General features: G+C 33.9%; 2 protein-coding genes across 2 annotated transcripts; both read left to right on the top strand.

Moving 5' to 3' along the window:
* Positions 1 to 9,326: 9,326 nt before the first annotated feature.
* Positions 9,327 to 15,348, top strand: LOC111991803 (sulfite exporter TauE/SafE family protein 3). The gene is made up of 12 exons (XM_024023615.2): positions 9,327 to 9,799; positions 9,947 to 10,106; positions 10,470 to 10,670; positions 10,990 to 11,054; positions 11,150 to 11,189; positions 12,602 to 12,663; positions 12,780 to 12,866; positions 13,112 to 13,162; positions 13,721 to 13,942; positions 14,476 to 14,569; positions 14,704 to 14,844; positions 14,976 to 15,348. The coding sequence occupies exons 1-12, from the start codon at positions 9,569 to 9,571 to the stop codon at positions 15,056 to 15,058; spliced, it is 1,437 nt and encodes a 478-aa protein (XP_023879383.1). The 5' UTR covers positions 9,327 to 9,568; the 3' UTR covers positions 15,059 to 15,348.
* A 1,569-nt stretch (positions 15,349 to 16,917) lies between these two features.
* LOC136062009 (sulfite exporter TauE/SafE family protein 3-like) lies at positions 16,918 to 18,051 on the top strand. The gene is made up of 3 exons (XM_065760572.1): positions 16,918 to 17,272; positions 17,407 to 17,547; positions 17,679 to 18,051. Exons 1-3 carry the CDS (start codon positions 17,206 to 17,208, stop codon positions 17,759 to 17,761), a joined length of 291 nt encoding a protein of 96 aa, XP_065616644.1. The 5' UTR covers positions 16,918 to 17,205; the 3' UTR covers positions 17,762 to 18,051.
* Positions 18,052 to 18,632: the final 581 nt, after the last annotated feature.

The following is an 18,632-nucleotide window of genomic DNA, read 5'->3' as shown; positions in this document are numbered from 1 at the left end:
TGTGTCACATTTCATTATTTGTGCCTCCTTTACATTCCAGCCTGTGTGTTTGCGTGGGTAACAACAATTTCTACTGATTAGCTTTAGTCTTTAAATTCTTTGCGGCAGGATCCTATAAAAGGGTCTTTTGATATTGTAGAATGTGCTGATATCCTTTTCAAAATTGGGTCATTGCATGTTTTGACATTAACCATTTAGTACCATTGCTGCACGAAAACCAAAGCATGTTGGTTTATCTTGGAAGATGTTTAAATATTGCAGTGCGGTTCTTGTAGCTTCAGTGTTTGCAATTATTAAATATGCATGTGTTCATGTAGTCTAGATATTGTGACGAACTGCTTATTTATTATAGGATTACTAATGTTTAGCTGCCAGGACAGTGTCAGATTTTATAGGTTTTCTAGTTATGTTTATCATAGCCCCAAATTTTCCTGAGCTACAGAGGGACAGGTTCTAGGAACCAATTTAAGGTCAGGGTCATTAGTCCTTTCCTTGAAGCATTTATTGTTTGCTACCATGCTTATTTAGGCGGAAAAATACTAATTATCTTTTTGTGATTAATGACACATCAATTTGTAAGGCTTAGGTAATAAGATTTGTAGTATCTTTATTATCACTCATTTAAAAGTGGCCACTGCTCTTCAGCCTTGCTTGTTAACTGAGGTGCTATTTGTTAAGACTTTTTTTTTTATATAAATGTTGGGGATTATGTTGATCGTAATTTAGCAGTGTTAAAATTAGTGACTTGTGTGCTGTATGAAATGTGAAATGATTGTGGTAATGTTGAGCAAGTGGCAATAAGGTGGTCAATGTGGAAATGACACTGATAGCGGCTTTATCATTTTATGACCTTATTGTAGTTGTAGAAATAATGATGGTGGCAAAAATACTAAAATAGTAATGGCAATATACAATGTTTATGATGTTTATGATGATAGCAATAATGGTAATGGTGAAAGCAATGATTACAATGGAACCGTTAATGATAAGAGTGATGGCGGCTGTCTGTAACGATGAAATATTTGGTTCCTGGACGCTTTATCTTGGATAAGCTCTTCTGGTTGGGCCATATTTGAAATATTGTTTTCGAGTTTAGAAATATTTATAACAATTTATCTTTTGGAAGGAGGATTATAAGAATAAAGGCTAAAATTCAATTTAGTTCCTTGACTTTACTTCAATTGTTAAAATAGTGGATTTTAAAGTTTGGTTTTTGTCAATATGGTTTCTTAGAGCATTCACAGCAGTGAAGGCAAAATTTTAGCTATTTAGCTACACCAAAAATCACTTTATCTATTATACCTACATACGTGCTGCAGCAGTGGATCTATTTTAACTTTTAACACAATAAAATAATATAAATATTACAATAAAATAATATAACTACTCTAATAAAATAATATATCACACTCCCAAAAAAAATCAACAGCACCACCCACAACCCACTCTACCATCAGTCACAGCCACAGTCACAACCACCACCACTACTACCACCACTACCACCACCACCAGCAGTCCACAGCAGGAAAAAAATTAGACAAAAAAAAAAAAAAAAAAAACCCACCACCAGCAGCAGCAGTCCACAGCAGAAGAAAAAAAAGAAACTCACTACGAGCAAGCACTCCGATCACCAGCACAGCACAGCACAATCATCCACCATCCACCACCGGTCGACCAAACCATCGCCGCCCTCTCCTCTTTCATGGAGCCCGGTGACTCCATCATCAACGGCGGCAACGAATGGTACCTAAACACCGAGCGCCGTATCTAACAGGCCTCGTCGCAAGGCCTGCTGTATCTCGGCATGGGCGTATCGGGCGGCAAAGAAGGTGCCCGATACGGTCCTTCGTTGATGCCCGGAGATCAGCGATGGGGCTTGGGGACCAGGTCGACTCGGCGATGGGGCTTGGGTTGGGCCGGTGGAACAAATCGGCGATGAGAAAGCTGGCCGGCGAGCTGAGGGATGAGGGAGATGAGTGGACGGCGAGCCAAAGAGAAAAAAAAAATTTGAGGAAGAGAAAAGAAAGAACAGAAGCCGGAGAGAGAGAAAGAAAATAGAAAATGATTATTTAATGAGAGAGGAGAGAGAAGCCTAATAAAAAACTATTTTTTTTTTTAGATGTGAGCTACAGTGCACATCTATATTTAGATGTGCACTGTAGCTGTGGAGCTAAAATTTTTAGTTTTAGCTCCACTGCTGCGGCAAGAATTTTGTGATTGTGGAGCTAAATTTTAGCAATATAGCAATATACCTCCACTGCTGTGAATGCTCTTATTTGGGTAAACCTTAGGAATAGTATCCAATTAAATTCAAATACATGACTATAGTGAATTTAAGTGTCCTTGGGGGGGCGTGGGGCGCTTTTTTTCATTCGTTTATACAATCGTGTGTGTGAATTTAAAGTACTGTGAAGTGCTATGCATCTGATTGAATTTGTTAACAAGCTAAGTCTTTAAACATGGTTTATAATTTTTTTAAATAATGCTCATCAAACAACGAGATTTGTTAAATTATACATCTTTAAATTTTAATTAAAAGAACTATTTAAACAACAATAATAAGAAAGCCAAACAAGAATTGCTGAATTGGTTTTCCGGAAATACTAATAGAAAAGGAAAAAGGGGGAAAAAAGTTTCCGGATTTTGGACCCGAATTTTCTCGTCAATTATAGCCAGGACTATGAGAACTGCAATATGGATATGGAATCAATTTGAAAGAGGAATTCGATACATGCAACTTCTTGCTCACATGACACATTACCATTTGTGATAGGCAAAACAGTGTGGGCTATGTATTGGGCTGGACTGGTCTGAGCCCGATCTATCTAACGAATAGAATCAGTTTCAAACACCGGTGTTTGGAGCCCCTCTACAAGATCTTTGCTTGTACTATAAATTTAATTTTTATTCAGTATAATTTGATTATATGTATTGGGGAGGACACTGTGATGGACTGATGGTGGTGTCACTATCAACCACTAATCCGCATCCCATCTTGGTTTTCTTCTTCCTTTTTTATAGTTAAGTCCAAAGTTTTGAAAAAATAAATATATATAGCTAAGTCTAGTTAATTTTTGTCTTTTAATTAAATCTCTTGGATTAAACTCAAAAATCTAAACTTACCAAAAATCAATTAATTAAAAAGCAAGAAAACGTTATTTCCCACTCTTTAACCTATACATCAAGGATTTTAATAGGTCCTTAAAAAAGTAAACGCAAGTCACGAACCAAAAATAAATTTATCCAAAACCATATTCAAGTTTTTTTTTTTTTTTTTGAGCGGAATATTCTAGTCTCTAAGGGTTGAAAGAACGCATGAGTGTGCAAGTATAATTGTGCATTCCGATTTTTTTTTTTTTTTTTTTTTTGATAAGATGTGCATTTCGATTTTAAGCATAATGATTTGCTAATTTTGTGTGCAAGTATAATTGTGCATTCCGATTTTTTTTTTTTTTTTTTTTTTTGATAAGATGTGCATTTCGATTTTAAGCATAATGATTTGCTAATTTCGATTATCAATTCCTTGTTGTAATTGACACAAGTATAAAAATTCACAATTGATTATTCATGATGATCTACCCCAAGTAGTAGGTATAAAGAAAAGGGCAAAATTTAGGTACAGCACTTAGGTTCCCCTCTTAAAATTCAGTTATGTGACTATTTAACTAAAAATACACTTTCATCTCATGAAAAAAAAAAAAAAAAACCACATAGTTGAATTTTAAGAGAGAAATCTAAGGACAATACTTAAGATATTGTACCTAAGTTTTTCCCTAAAGTAAAACCTTGTGAAACTCCATAATTTGATTATAAAATTTAAACACAACTTGTAAGAACTTAATAGCAAATCATTCTTCGTGGAAGGGATGAGGAATCTCTAGCCAAAAATAAGTACAAGGCACAATTCTAACATGTAGTTCATAAGATTCACAAGATTCATCCAAATTTAAGACCATGGTTGAGTCCTTTCCTCTATTTTGAGTCACAAGATAACTTTCCACAATAATGAAACTTTCCTATTTCATGTGTAAAAAAGGTATCAAGTATTATAGTGGGGTGAGGATAGACATCCATGTCTAAATCCATGTTTTTAGACAATCTAGTGGAAACTACCAAATGGTATATAGGGTCACGATAATGTCCTAGTAGCAGTCTAAATATTATGCTTCAATGAGAAGTCAATAAAGGGATTGTGAGGAAAAAGTTGTAATTGTAATGTGTAAGTTTTTGTTTGGAAAGTAAAACGGATAAAACTCAAAGAAGAGGCCAAGATCCAACTGAAGCAGCCATGAAGCTTCATGGCTTTGCTTGCTATAACGGGTGTAATGGCAGTAGTACCTTTGCTAACTGTGGATTCTTTATAACTGGAGACATTTAGTGCAGAAAGATCCGTACTGCTTTTGTCTTGGAAACTTTATGTTGCTTCTTCGAAATTTCCAAAGACACCTCATTGGCTTTTGTTTTAAGAAAGGTCATGATTTACTACCTAACCTTGTTCAAAAAAATAGATGGTAAATAACAACAAAATGAATATAGAGCATCCGTAGCAGATGTTCTAAAAATTATGTCATTTTACCACATCAAATGCTTACTTTATTATTTTACCACATCATTTTACAACATCCCATTTATCAGATGTTTTATAATTCAATTCTATACATTAAAATAATATTTACTACACATTAAAATAATATTTATTACAACTCATCAACACAATCTACACATTAAAAGAAAAAAATTTTTTGCCCCATGCATTCCGTACCGTGGAAAATTGCCACGGTACTGTTCAATGTTGCAAAAAAAATAACATATGCCACATCTACTAAATAGGCTAAAATTGGGTTTGGTGTGGGATATGTGCCAAATGCTAAATATTTGGCACATATCCCACATCTAGTGTGGATGCTCTAATGGAACACAATTTTGCAAATTTTGTTTCATAACCGTTTACATTGTCTATTGCGGTAAATTAATGTAAAAGTGATGTTATTACAAACAATATTTGTATATTGATCAAAGGTATTTGCTAGTTGCTTGAGAGAGTTTTAGGGATTGTTTGGTAGACTTGTTTAAATACATGTTTTTAGTTTTTAAACAACATTACACGTATTTCTACACACTTTTTCACCTATACGTATTTCTACACATATTTTCAAACACATATACCAAATAAATGCACGACAATTATGCACGAAAATTTTATAGCCTTCAAGGGATTTTATCTAAAATATATCATTAACATTTGTGCTAATTTATATTCTGCAACAAAGTGGTGAAGATATGCATGGTTAGGAAAAATTGTTGAGGTCAAAGGAGCATGGCCAAAAATCACATTCACTCAGTGATAAATCGTTTTCAAAATTACTGGTTTAATTGTTCATAAACCACCGGCCCTATATGATTTTGGAAATTTTTCAAAGGCAACTTCATTTCTTGTCAATCATACCAAGAAATTTAGTCATGCCAAAAATCCGGAAGTAGCTATGAAGCTTCCATTGTAGAGGAAATCAAAGTAGATGCTTCAGTGTCACTGCAATGCACAGATTTATCAGCTCAAAAAAATAAAAATAAAATAAAATAAAATAAAAAGGTCACTGCAATGCACAGTTTTCGAATTGAAAAAAAATTAAAAGTTTATGCTAATGCCACAGGGATTAACATGGAGCTTACCAAAGAAGAGCACGGATTATTAAAAAGTAATCGCTTGACTTGCAAGGTTTAGCATTCTAAAAAATGAGGGTGCTACGGAAGAAAGACAAGTTACTAAGGGACTGTTTGGTAGGCTATTTTGAGTAATAGTTTTTAGTGTTTAAACAACATTACGTATATTTTCACCCACATGTATATCTAAAAAAAACAAACAACGTTACTAGAATAATATTACCAAACGGCCCCTAAACTTTTTGAAAAACCTTAAATACTTTATTTCACATGAATCTAAATGTATATATATGGTATTAATTTATTTCACACAAATCTTTTTCTTTTTTTTTTTTGGAGAAACTTTTTTTGCCCCATGCATTCCGTACCGTGGAAAATTGCCACGGTACTGTTCAATGTTGCAAAAAAAATAACATATGCCACATCTACTAAATAGGCTAAAATTGGGTTTGGTGTGGGATATGTGCCAAATGCTAAATATTTGGCACATATCCCACATCTAGTGTGGATGCTCTAATGGAACACAATTTTGCAAATTTTGTTTCATAACCGTTTACATTGTCTATTGCGGTAAATTAATGTAAAAGTGATGTTATTACAAACAATATTTGTATATTGATCAAAGGTATTTGCTAGTTGCTTGAGAGAGTTTTAGGGATTGTTTGGTAGACTTGTTTAAATACATGTTTTTAGTTTTTAAACAACATTACACGTATTTCTACACACTTTTTCACCTATACGTATTTCTACACATATTTTCAAACACATATACCAAATAAATGCACGACAATTATGCACGAAAATTTTATAGCCTTCAAGGGATTTTATCTAAAATATATCATTAACATTTGTGCTAATTTATATTCTGCAACAAAGTGGTGAAGATATGCATGGTTAGGAAAAATTGTTGAGGTCAAAGGAGCATGGCCAAAAATCACATTCACTCAGTGATAAATCGTTTTCAAAATTACTGGTTTAATTGTTCATAAACCACCGGCCCTATATGATTTTGGAAATTTTTCAAAGGCAACTTCATTTCTTGTCAATCATACCAAGAAATTTAGTCATGCCAAAAATCCGGAAGTAGCTATGAAGCTTCCATTGTAGAGGAAATCAAAGTAGATGCTTCAGTGTCACTGCAATGCACAGATTTATCAGCTCAAAAAAATAAAAATAAAATAAAATAAAATAAAAAGGTCACTGCAATGCACAGTTTTCGAATTGAAAAAAAATTAAAAGTTTATGCTAATGCCACAGGGATTAACATGGAGCTTACCAAAGAAGAGCACGGATTATTAAAAAGTAATCGCTTGACTTGCAAGGTTTAGCATTCTAAAAAATGAGGGTGCTACGGAAGAAAGACAAGTTACTAAGGGACTGTTTGGTAGGCTATTTTGAGTAATAGTTTTTAGTGTTTAAACAACATTACGTATATTTTCACCCACATGTATATCTAAAAAAAACAAACAACGTTACTAGAATAATATTACCAAACGGCCCCTAAACTTTTTGAAAAACCTTAAATACTTTATTTCACATGAATCTAAATGTATATATATGGTATTAATTTATTTCACACAAATCTTTTTCTTTTTTTTTTTTGGAGAAACTATTGCACACAAATCTAAATGTATATATATGGTGAAAGTTTTTTTATTTTTTAATAATGTTCCTTACTTGGTAGAATACATCTTTAAATACATTGAAAAATTAACTCCACATTAAAATAAATTATCTTCATTTCGTAGGTTTTAGTTTGCTCAACTAATAAATTTTTCTATCGTTAATAAGGAATTTGGGATTCAACAATTGAATATCTTAGTATAATGATAACGAGCAATCATCATAAGTGGATGTCATAAGTTGAAATTCTCTATTAAAAAAAAAATAATATATATATATATATATCATCTTCATTTCAAAATAAAAAATGATATATTGCACAAAATAATTACAAATACATGTAACTCACTAAAAAGCAATTTCGAAAAAGATAGTTATATTTATTTTATTTCACTAAATATTTGTCACTTTGCAATCTTTCATAAAGCGTAAGAGACAGGTATTTGTAATTCATGAACAATCCCTTGCTGAGGTGAACCACATTGACATGTCATGAGAAGCTTACTACTCCCGCTTCCAAGAAACTTCAAATACGCGGTAGAAGTAGAAAGATGATAAAACGTAATAATATGTGTTTGATATTCATTCTCACTCCTATTTTGAAATTTAATCTTTCAAGTTTTTTTTTTTTTTTTTTTTTTAAATTCTTTCAAGTTGATAATAGTTCTTCTTGTAAGGGAATCTGATATTTTGGCTTTTGCAAGATTCATAATTTGGAGGCATTGATGGAGATGAATTGTTATTAAGTAAAAAACAAACAACAGAACTAGAGGTAATACGCGTTTGAAGGACAATCTATTTATTGAACATAATACTACTGATGTGTGTGTGTATATACATATAAGTTAGAACACATGTATATATATATATATATATAGGTTAGAATACCTGGTTAGAATAAATTCTGCTTCATAAAATAAGAAATTTTTTTTTTTTACAGTCGGTATTTTTTTCGATACGAATCAGGGGGGTTATATATACCGGTTTGCTTATTTGTACGGTATATACCGACGATACTGGCCGGTACAGTACGGAATCGACTCCCTTGATTATCAGTGATTTGGTCGCACCATCGCTTTCATAAAATTGATATTCATGTGAAAATAACAAGAGGCACTCCATGCTTAAACTTTTGGAATGCTAAGTTTAATTATATCTTAAAAAATCACAATTTTTTGATAACTATTGAGATGAATTGCTACAATTATTGTATAATAAAAGTAATACTATAATATATAATAGAAAAATGTGAAAAAAATGTTGCATCAATCATAATTTATTACTTTAACAAATTGTGGGGGGAAATTTTTCTTTTGTATCTCATATTATTCTTTTTTTAAGAGAAGTTCATCTAGAAAATTATCAACATAATTTCATCCCAAAAAAAGAATGCAGCTAGCCCAACCCCATAATATTGTAAACCCAAAGCCCTATGGTGCCCACCCACTTGAGAGCTAGCAGTGCTCTAGAACTACCTAAGTTTTTTTTGTAAACACTAAACGTCTATGACACAAGTAAGAATGCAACTTGTCATCTCATGAACAATGACATGAACACAAAATTTTTTTTTTCACAAATTGCAAGTTGTAAATTGTAATTTGTAATTTGTGTAACACACTTTCACATAGGTTTACTATGTACATTACATTTTTATTCACCAATTATAATTTTCACTTTGTGTTGATTTGGATGAACTGTGAGATGAATTTAAATCCAATATTAGACACCAATTTTTTTTAGGTACAACTGTACTTTTGTTTAACTTATTTTTCTAAGTTCAACAAACTAATAAAAATAAACTCTCCCAAACAAACATCAAGTTCATTGTTCATGAGTTGTATCAATAAATTTCATAAAGTAAAGGAATTGTTTTTTTCCTTCCCCATAATTTTATATTTTAGTTTATGGGTATGAGTTATCCAAGGAAAACGGATAAAAGGTACAAGTACAACAACTTTGAAGCACGCAAAAAAATTTCAATTCCTTTTTTTACATTATTACTCAAAAAAAAATCCACATCAGTAGGGCCACAGTGAAAGAGAGAGAGAGAGACAGCAGAGAAAGAGAAATATAAATGTAGACAATAAGCGGGTACTGAAAGAGCGCACTCCTCATTTCTTAAATTTCTTCATTGTTTTCCCAATCCTAGTGTGACAGTGCTCCTGGAAAGTTAGAGGAAGAAGAGAAAATTCATAGTTAGGAAAGGAAATTAGAACAGATAAGCAAGAGTTTTCAGAAGTCATACATAGTAGCTTACCTCGCTTTAGCTTTGCAAATTGTCTACATGGCTCAGACTCAGCTGAACCACAGAGCTTTAGCAGTATCAACTACAGCAGCAGCATGGTTTTTGTTTTGGTGCCTAGTCATGTTCAGCAATTTTTGTTTTGCAGAAAGACAGCTGAAAGATAAACAGCCAGAAATTTTTGTTGAGAAAGTAGAAATACAAGGCTTTCTACCTAGAATTGTTCATTTCTTCTGGCAGGCTGGCAAGTCTTCTTATGAGCACGTTTGGCCGGTGAGCTTTAGTCTCTGTCTTGAGCTTAGTATAACTTTTATGGCAAATTGACAACTTGACGAAGAGGAAATGCTTTTTCATGATTTTTCTTTCTTTCATTTACCATTTCAATATCTTCATTTTGGTATGTATTTATTGGTTGAGCAGGAAATGGAATTCAGCTGGAAAATTGTAGTGGGAACAATAGTTGGATTCTTTGGTGCAGCATTGGGTAGCGTTGGAGGGGTTGGTGGTGGTGGAATTTTTGTCCCAATGCTCACCTTGATCATTGGTTTTGACCCCAAGTCTTCTACTGCCATCTCTAAATGTCAGTATTGTCTACTTAATTTACTTCACATATTTTAGTTTCTTCACAAAAACTAAACAAACAACATTTGCATCAACTAATTTTTCTTTGGATTTATGGCTTCTTGCGTGCATGCTTCACATAGATATATGCTAATATGCATGTAACAAAAAAGAGAGTGAAAAATGAAAGAGAGTATGCATGAGTGCTTCATTTGTACATAGTGCACATATATTCATGCTTACATCAAATGCTACATTTAGTGTGACATTCTACCATGCTGAACTTGATGCCTTTGCACATCTTTTTATTAGGGTGCTTCTAAAATATATGATGTATATAATTTTACCTTCTACATTAACAGCTTTGATTCTGTGGCTACAGGTATGATCATGGGTGCAGCGGGATCAACTGTATACTACAATCTGAGGCTTAGACACCCAACATTGGAAATGCCCCTAATAGATTATGACCTGGCATTGCTCTTTCAGCCCATGCTCATGCTAGGAATTAGCATCGGAGTTGCCTTCAATGTCATGTTTGCTGATTGGATGGTCACGGTTCTTCTTATCATCCTCTTCATCGGTAAAATCTCTTTTTCCCCTTTATTATAAGCACTTCATTGCTAGCTAGTATTGATGCTAATGAATATCAGCCCATACTACTAGTTGTAGTTAATACAGAAACACAAAACAAATAGTACCATATGATATCCAATTTGGTTTAATAATCATATTTTAATTCCACGTGTATCTTGATCATGGTGATGGCTATTCACTTGAAAACACAATCTGCCAATGACTTCCATATCACTTAATTGCATTTAGAATTTCTTCTTATAACTGAAACTTTTGCAATTAACACTGAAACTTTTGCAATTAACACTGAAACTTATTGATGCCAGGTACATCAACAAAAGCTTTATTCAAAGGTATCGATACATGGAAGAAAGAGACAATGATGAAGAAGGTAAGATTTTCCCCTAATTATTTCATAAGCTTGTAATGGATATCCATTGGTTTTGATTTACTAACGAAGGGATGGAAATGCTACTTCACTTTCAGGAAGCATCCAAGCTGCTGGAATCAGAATCCAAACCTGGTGGTGAGTGCCTGTGGTCCTCTCCAAGCTCAATTTTCCTTTAAAAATCCCAACTTTTTGGTAAATATATCATGTGTTAAAACCAAAAATGATACTGAGATATGATTGGCAGCTTATCTAGTAACGGATTAATAATCCATGAAAGTTAAATTTATATTGCCTTCTATCAATTCTAACATACCATTGCCTTCTACTTTGTGTATATATGAGTACGGAGAAAAATTAGTCCTCATACCTAGGCCAGCCATCTGACCTTCAAAAAAAATGAAAAGCGTTCCAAAAAGACAGTATCTGAATCAGAATTTATGCAGATCCAGTTTAGGATTGTGCGTTGTGATCAACTAATGTATTATTAAGCATAATCACTAGATTGGGACTAAAGTTATTTGGGTATAGGTATCTATACAAAGCTTCAATATAATAAATGCAAAACAAGAGCTATTAAATTTTGAAATTTTACTGTTGAAATTTAATTTAGGAGGAGTGAAATATTTGTTCACTAATATTTATGTAAAATAAGTGGACTGACCTCATAGGATCTTAGAAGGGGTAAATATTAGGATATGATCTTATCATCTTAAGTGGGGAAAACATTAGCATGAAAGCAACACACTGTCATGCCGGATCGACTTAACTTAGCCCCTCATCATTTATTAAAATGAAACCAAACGAATTGCATAATATGCATACACTACAGCCTCAAGTTTGCTTTTGATTGCACCATTCAACTGCAGCAGCCCCTTGTTGTTTTTATTAAATGAAATATGCACTTGAATTTATAGTACAAACTATAATTGAGCTAAGGCTGAGCCACATTACCTACAAACTAGAGAAAATAGAACTGACTCATGAGACCAATCAGATGGAATGTGATCAGAAGTTTCCTGACAACTAGTGAGACTGAGTTTCACATAAAACAGCTATTCAGTTAAACCTAAGGTTCAAACCAAGTGTATGTACCTCCTGTTCACATAATGTTTTGGTTAAATATCTTGTTTGGATGCTATAATTCACTACTTTCTGAATCACAAAAAACAACAAATAATAGTGAGAAACAAACTGGTTTGCACCCAAGGCCCATACTTGCGATGCAAGAATTGATGAGTCCTGCCATTCATACTGGCATCTTCACCCATTGTCTATGTTTGCAAATTCCTAGAGTGAATAAGGCCCCATAAAATTCCTTGACACCTAGATTACAATTTCTTCAAGCCAAGAATGTGTCATTCTTTCAAATCAAACAAATTAAGAAAAAGATTATGCTAATTCCACCAAAAACTGCACCATCCACTAATTCTTAAATCTTCCCGACAACAGTAGTACAAGAGCATGATGAGCACTCACATACTAACTAAGAGAGATTCCCTATAAATATTGTAGTTGAGAAAGGATTGTACTAAACTCCTGAACTGCAGATGGTTCTGGAGAAGAGTACAAAGCCCTACCAAGTGGTCCTGCTGCTCCAGAAGAAGAGGAGGTGAGTACAAGAATGTTGGAATGTATTTTCTGCAATTGTCTTTCAAGAATTCTTGGTTACTTGCTACTAGTTTGTTACTGTTGCTGTTATACTGTAACTATCACCATCTCATCCAGGTTCCCCTAATACGCAACATATACTGGAAAGAAGTATCACTGCTTGTGTATGTCTGGGTGGCTTTCCTTATTATTCAGATTGTTAAGGTAAGTTATTGGACTGAAATTTCATAGGAGGAAGTATTTTTTTGAAGTTTTTCATCTCCATTGCTAGCCAAAATGAATTAACCACTGTCCTAATTAAATTTTATATAGCAGTAGGTTTTCTTGGCTTCCTGTTGCTACTAGACCTGTCTTGCTAGTCATCCACCAATTCAGTTGTTTGACTGTCAACACTCATCATGAAGTTGCTTTGTATTAATGAATGTCTGTCTCTATGAAACTGTATGCAGACATATACTGTGACCTGCTCCACCGAGTACTGGGTTCTGAACTGCTTGCAGGTAAATTTTAACCTAAAATAGCCATATTTCTTTCAAGATACTTCCGCTGCACATTGGTGCTCACAGTGATTTTCTAGCTTTTTTAAGCTTCACAGATCAAAATCTATAACCAATGGAAAATTTGAAAAATTCTTGGAAAAAAATTTCTTGTTGAATTACAAACCCTAAATTACTAGGTTATATATAGAAACAGCATTGTCAAATAATTACTAGCAAGGAAGAGCAGGAGCAAATTGGTCCAACACAGTAGTGAGCAGGCACCCTTCTACTTCTGGGGATAGAAATAAGATGTAATGGCAGCTCTCTAAGAAATATTTAAAATGATATACTTATGCAGAAGGCATGATGGTCCAGCCAAAATTGGCATGTGAGAAAACAAAATCTGCCTCTAGAGATATCTTATGGCAACAAAATCTCGATGCTCATATATTCTTTAAAGATTAATCATGTACTTTAATCAAGTTTGAGAATCATGTACCTAAGACACAGAACAAGCCTCTCTAGTTATATATATCTTCCCAGGAGAAATCAGCTCGACAAATATTTCTTATTGTACAGGTACCAATCGCTGCCTCAGTCACACTTTTTGAAGTCATATGCTTATACAAAGGGACCAGGGTAATTGCGTCTAAGGGCAAGGAAATCACAAACTGGAAGTTGCATCAGGTTCTTCTTTACTGTAGCTGTGGTATAATAGCTGGTATGGTTGGTGGATTGCTCGGGCTAGGAGGTGGCTTTATCTTGGGACCCCTTTTTCTCGAATTGGGAATTCCTCCTCAGGTATATTAAGATTTTTCATGCATATTCTGCTCTTAGTCCTCTCACAGAAATGATGTTAGTCGATCCTTGAGCCTAGTTAGGTTGTAAAGGATTGGGGTGGAGTGGATCTTATTTATAAATCTCATCTAGCACAGATTAAATAAAATAAAAGTACTGCGATGAAAGGTAATGGCTACATGGGACAGTAGCAAGGGAAAGAGTTAGTTTTATAAAATAAAGGTTCATCAGTTATCAAGATTGTTCACTAAGGAAAAGAGCGAACCAGTAAGCCGAACTTGATTAATTCAACTTAATAAAACTTTGGAACAATTCAGAGGCAGAAAATGAGTTTGGTTCACGGCAGAAAAATTATTTCCTGAAACAATAAACTTTCAGGACATGTAACCTGATACCAACATTACATTACCTCTAAAGATTGGAAATCACAGCTGGAAATTATCAGGGTAAAAAAAAAAAAAGCATACCACATTCAAAACTCTGATTGAAACACACACAAAAGTTGAAGCCAATTCATAAACCTGTGCGTTTTGCAGGTTGCAAGTGCTACATCAACCTTTGCAATGGTATTCTCATCGTCCATGTCTGTTGTACAATATTACCTTCTCAACCGTTTCCCAGTTCCGTATGGTAAGTAACTAATTCTGACTACTAGAACAGGTTTTCTATACAGGAATGAAGCTCATAGAAACTGTACTTATTGCCAAACAAGTACCAAAATTCATTTTAATTTAACTCAACTCATATTTTACTCTTTGCCGCAGCTAGTTATTTCGTTTTAGTTGCAACATTAGCTGCCTTTACCGGTCAGCATGTAGTGAGAAAGATAATCGCACTCCTTGGCAGGGCATCTATAATCATCTTCATACTAGCTCTGACCATCTTTGTGAGCGCAATCAGCTTAGGTATATGGCTCTCTAGCTTTGCATGATTTAAAAAATAAAATCATAAATCATGACTAGATATCAAGATATTCCAGCCTCTTATTCTTTTTATTTTTCAAACTAATGTGCTTGATTTTTCTACTGTATAACAGGTGGGGTGGGCATAGCGAATATGGTTGAGAAGATGGCAAATCAAGAGTATATGGGTTTTGAAAATCTCTGTCACGAGTCTTAAGTACGTTTTGAATTGGATATTGTTGTGGAATTTCCCAACAGAGAGCATCTATATCCACACTACAATATTCAGCTTTACATAGACACCCATTTTCCCATTTGGTTTCAAGCAAAGATCATTGTAATATCTATGTTATTACTAGACGTTCAATTCATTATATTTATTTTCTGTGGAACTTCACCATCTTGTCCTACTACTCTAGATTTGAAAACACGCCCATGATCCAAGAATTCTGTAAGCTCCCCCATTGAGCACAATAATATGAAATGCCAGGTTTACTTTTTACACTATCCTTATGCTCTTTAAGATTAGATGCATCTCTCCATGGACAATTATATCACATGTCGATTATTTTGGGAAACAAGATAAAAAGATAAAGTTAGTTATTTATATGTTTGAAAGAACTTTAAATTTTGCACTGCAAGAATTTTAGATTGTTACTGCATCGTTTCACATTTGCAGCATCATGCTCTAAGTACTAGTTCAAAGGAAAAATACATATATTTCAGATGTGTATATTGATGCTAACACAAAACCATTGCGATCTAAAACAACCTTATTTTAAGAGGCCAGGCACCGATTGAGCTGATATTCTGACTTCTGAGGCACTTCCTCTGCCCAGTAGTCCAGAGGCTCCATGTCCTACCATATTGGCAAAATTATTCATTATTTCATTATGCATTCTGAAGGGTGTCAAACAAGTTCATGTGATAAATGCTTTCTACTCCTATTTCTGTAAAATAGTATGTTCTTCGCATTTTTTAGAAGGTTGCTTTCCTAATTCCACAATCCAGGGGTCTAATCAATTAGTTTCACACCTAGTAACAAGAAGACAATGAATTGGACAGCAAAATGGTAGACACGTCGATAAGGGCAATAAATCATTAATTTCGCAGAAGCAATAGATCACTAAAACTAATCCACTTTATTGATTCCTAGTTGTGTCATTGGTAGTCTTGTTACTTGTACATAATATTCATAATCTACTTCCTATACTAAAAGCATTCCAATTAAGTAGTATAAGCTAAAGATAAAACCTCAGGACAAAATCAAATTGACATCAAAAGAGAAAAATCAATTGTAAAACTCTTGGTGACAAAATAACGTTCAAATGCATGGAAAGTGGAAACCACTTATTCGTTAGCTATGTATAATCAATCACCTTCGACCCAAGAGACATAATAATGTTGTGCATGTCTTGGTACCCAAAAGCCTCCAAGACGTCAATGTTGATTAGTTTCTCAAAATCTTAATTCCTTATTACATCGTTCGTTGTCAAAGGTTTTAAGATGAAGATAGCATATGTAAGAAGAGAATAGAGAGTGACAGTTGAGGTTTTGGAAGGAAATACACGTGAATGTGGCTCTTTGCCTTATCTCCCTTCTGTTCATATGTGGCCCCCGTATGTACAATGAGTACGAGGCTCCTTTCCTTTTCACCTCTGGATGTTGACTATCTATACAACAAATTTTCAATGGTGAATTTTCTTCTTTTTGGGTGGAAATGATTAGAAATACTTCTCAAATACTTAGGGTAGTTTGGTAACATTATTCTAGTAATGTTGTTTGTATTTTTTGGTAATATATATGAGTAAAAAAATGTGCAAAAATATGTATAATATTGTTTAAAAACTGAAAAATGTTGTTTAGAATGTCATACCAAATAGCTCCTTATTAATACCGGAGGAGATACCAACTCACCAAATTGGGTGGTAGTGATGAATAATGGTGACATCGTGAGTTAAACATCATTTTTACTCAACTTTGTTATAAAAAATAAGTTTTCATAATTGTAAATATATATATATATATATTATAAAAATTTAACAAGTGATTCCTTTTCTCGCTACCAGTAAGCCGAACTTGATTAATTCAACTTAATAAAACTTTGGAACAATTCAGAGGCAGAAAATGAGTTTGGTTCACGGCAGAAAAATTATTTCCTGAAACAATAAACTTTCAGGACATGTAACCTGATACCAACATTACATTACCTCTAAAGATTGGAAATCACAGCTGGAAATTATCAGGGTAAAAAAAAAAAAAGCATACCACATTCAAAACTCTGATTGAAACACACACAAAAGTTGAAGCCAATTCATAAACCTGTGCGTTTTGCAGGTTGCAAGTGCTACATCAACCTTTGCAATGGTATTCTCATCGTCCATGTCTGTTGTACAATATTACCTTCTCAACCGTTTCCCAGTTCCGTATGGTAAGTAACTAATTCTGACTACTAGAACAGGTTTTCTATACAGGAATGAAGCTCATAGAAACTGTACTTATTGCCAAACAAGTACCAAAATTCATTTTAATTTAACTCAACTCATATTTTACTCTTTGCCGCAGCTAGTTATTTCGTTTTAGTTGCAACATTAGCTGCCTTTACCGGTCAGCATGTAGTGAGAAAGATAATCGCACTCCTTGGCAGGGCATCTATAATCATCTTCATACTAGCTCTGACCATCTTTGTGAGCGCAATCAGCTTAGGTATATGGCTCTCTAGCTTTGCATGATTTAAAAAATAAAATCATAAATCATGACTAGATATCAAGATATTCCAGCCTCTTATTCTTTTTATTTTTCAAACTAATGTGCTTGATTTTTCTACTGTATAACAGGTGGGGTGGGCATAGCGAATATGGTTGAGAAGATGGCAAATCAAGAGTATATGGGTTTTGAAAATCTCTGTCACGAGTCTTAAGTACGTTTTGAATTGGATATTGTTGTGGAATTTCCCAACAGAGAGCATCTATATCCACACTACAATATTCAGCTTTACATAGACACCCATTTTCCCATTTGGTTTCAAGCAAAGATCATTGTAATATCTATGTTATTACTAGACGTTCAATTCATTATATTTATTTTCTGTGGAACTTCACCATCTTGTCCTACTACTCTAGATTTGAAAACACGCCCATGATCCAAGAATTCTGTAAGCTCCCCCATTGAGCACAATAATATGAAATGCCAGGTTTACTTTTTACACTATCCTTATGCTCTTTAAGATTAGATGCATCTCTCCATGGACAATTATATCACATGTCGATTATTTTGGGAAACAAGATAAAAAGATAAAGTTAGTTATTTATATGTTTGAAAGAACTTTAAATTTTGCACTGCAAGAATTTTAGATTGTTACTGCATCGTTTCACATTTGCAGCATCATGCTCTAAGTACTAGTTCAAAGGAAAAATACATATATTTCAGATGTGTATATTGATGCTAACACAAAACCATTGCGATCTAAAACAACCTTATTTTAAGAGGCCAGGCACCGATTGAGCTGATATTCTGACTTCTGAGGCACTTCCTCTGCCCAGTAGTCCAGAGGCTCCATGTCCTACCATATTGGCAAAATTATTCATTATTTCATTATGCATTCTGAAGGGTGTCAAACAAGTTCATGTGATAAATGCTTTCTACTCCTATTTCTGTAAAATAGTATGCTCTTCGCATTTTTTAGAAGGTTGCTTTCCTAATTCCACAATCCAGGGGTCTAATCAATTAGTTTCACACCTAGTAACAAGAAGACAATGAATTGGACAGCAAAATGGTAGACACGTCGATAA

This window comes from Quercus suber, unplaced genomic scaffold (assembly GCF_002906115.3).
Source record: "Quercus suber isolate HL8 unplaced genomic scaffold, Cork oak 2.0 scaffold_372, whole genome shotgun sequence".
NCBI classification, from domain to species: Eukaryota; Viridiplantae; Streptophyta; class Magnoliopsida; order Fagales; family Fagaceae; genus Quercus; species Quercus suber.
The sequence above is the reverse complement of the archived record's forward strand: the minus strand, read 5'-3'. Positions and strand labels throughout refer to the sequence as shown.

Excerpts from the sequence above, each read along its gene's own strand:
- LOC136062009 (XM_065760572.1), top strand. The coding sequence starts at position 17,206 with ATGGTATTCTCATCGTCCATGTCTGTTGTACAATATTACCTTCTCAAC. Across the intron at positions 17,273-17,406 it reads CCGTTTCCCAGTTCCGTATG|CTAGTTATTTCGTTTTAGTT; the intron begins GTAAGTAACTAA and ends TCTTTGCCGCAG. Across the intron at positions 17,548-17,678 it reads TGTGAGCGCAATCAGCTTAG|GTGGGGTGGGCATAGCGAAT; the intron begins GTATATGGCTCT and ends ACTGTATAACAG.
- LOC111991803 (XM_024023615.2), top strand. The coding sequence starts at position 9,569 with ATGGCTCAGACTCAGCTGAACCACAGAGCTTTAGCAGTATCAACTACA. Across the intron at positions 11,190-12,601 it reads ATCAGAATCCAAACCTGGTG|ATGGTTCTGGAGAAGAGTAC; the intron begins GTGAGTGCCTGT and ends CCTGAACTGCAG. Across the intron at positions 14,845-14,975 it reads TGTGAGCGCAATCAGCTTAG|GTGGGGTGGGCATAGCGAAT; the intron begins GTATATGGCTCT and ends ACTGTATAACAG.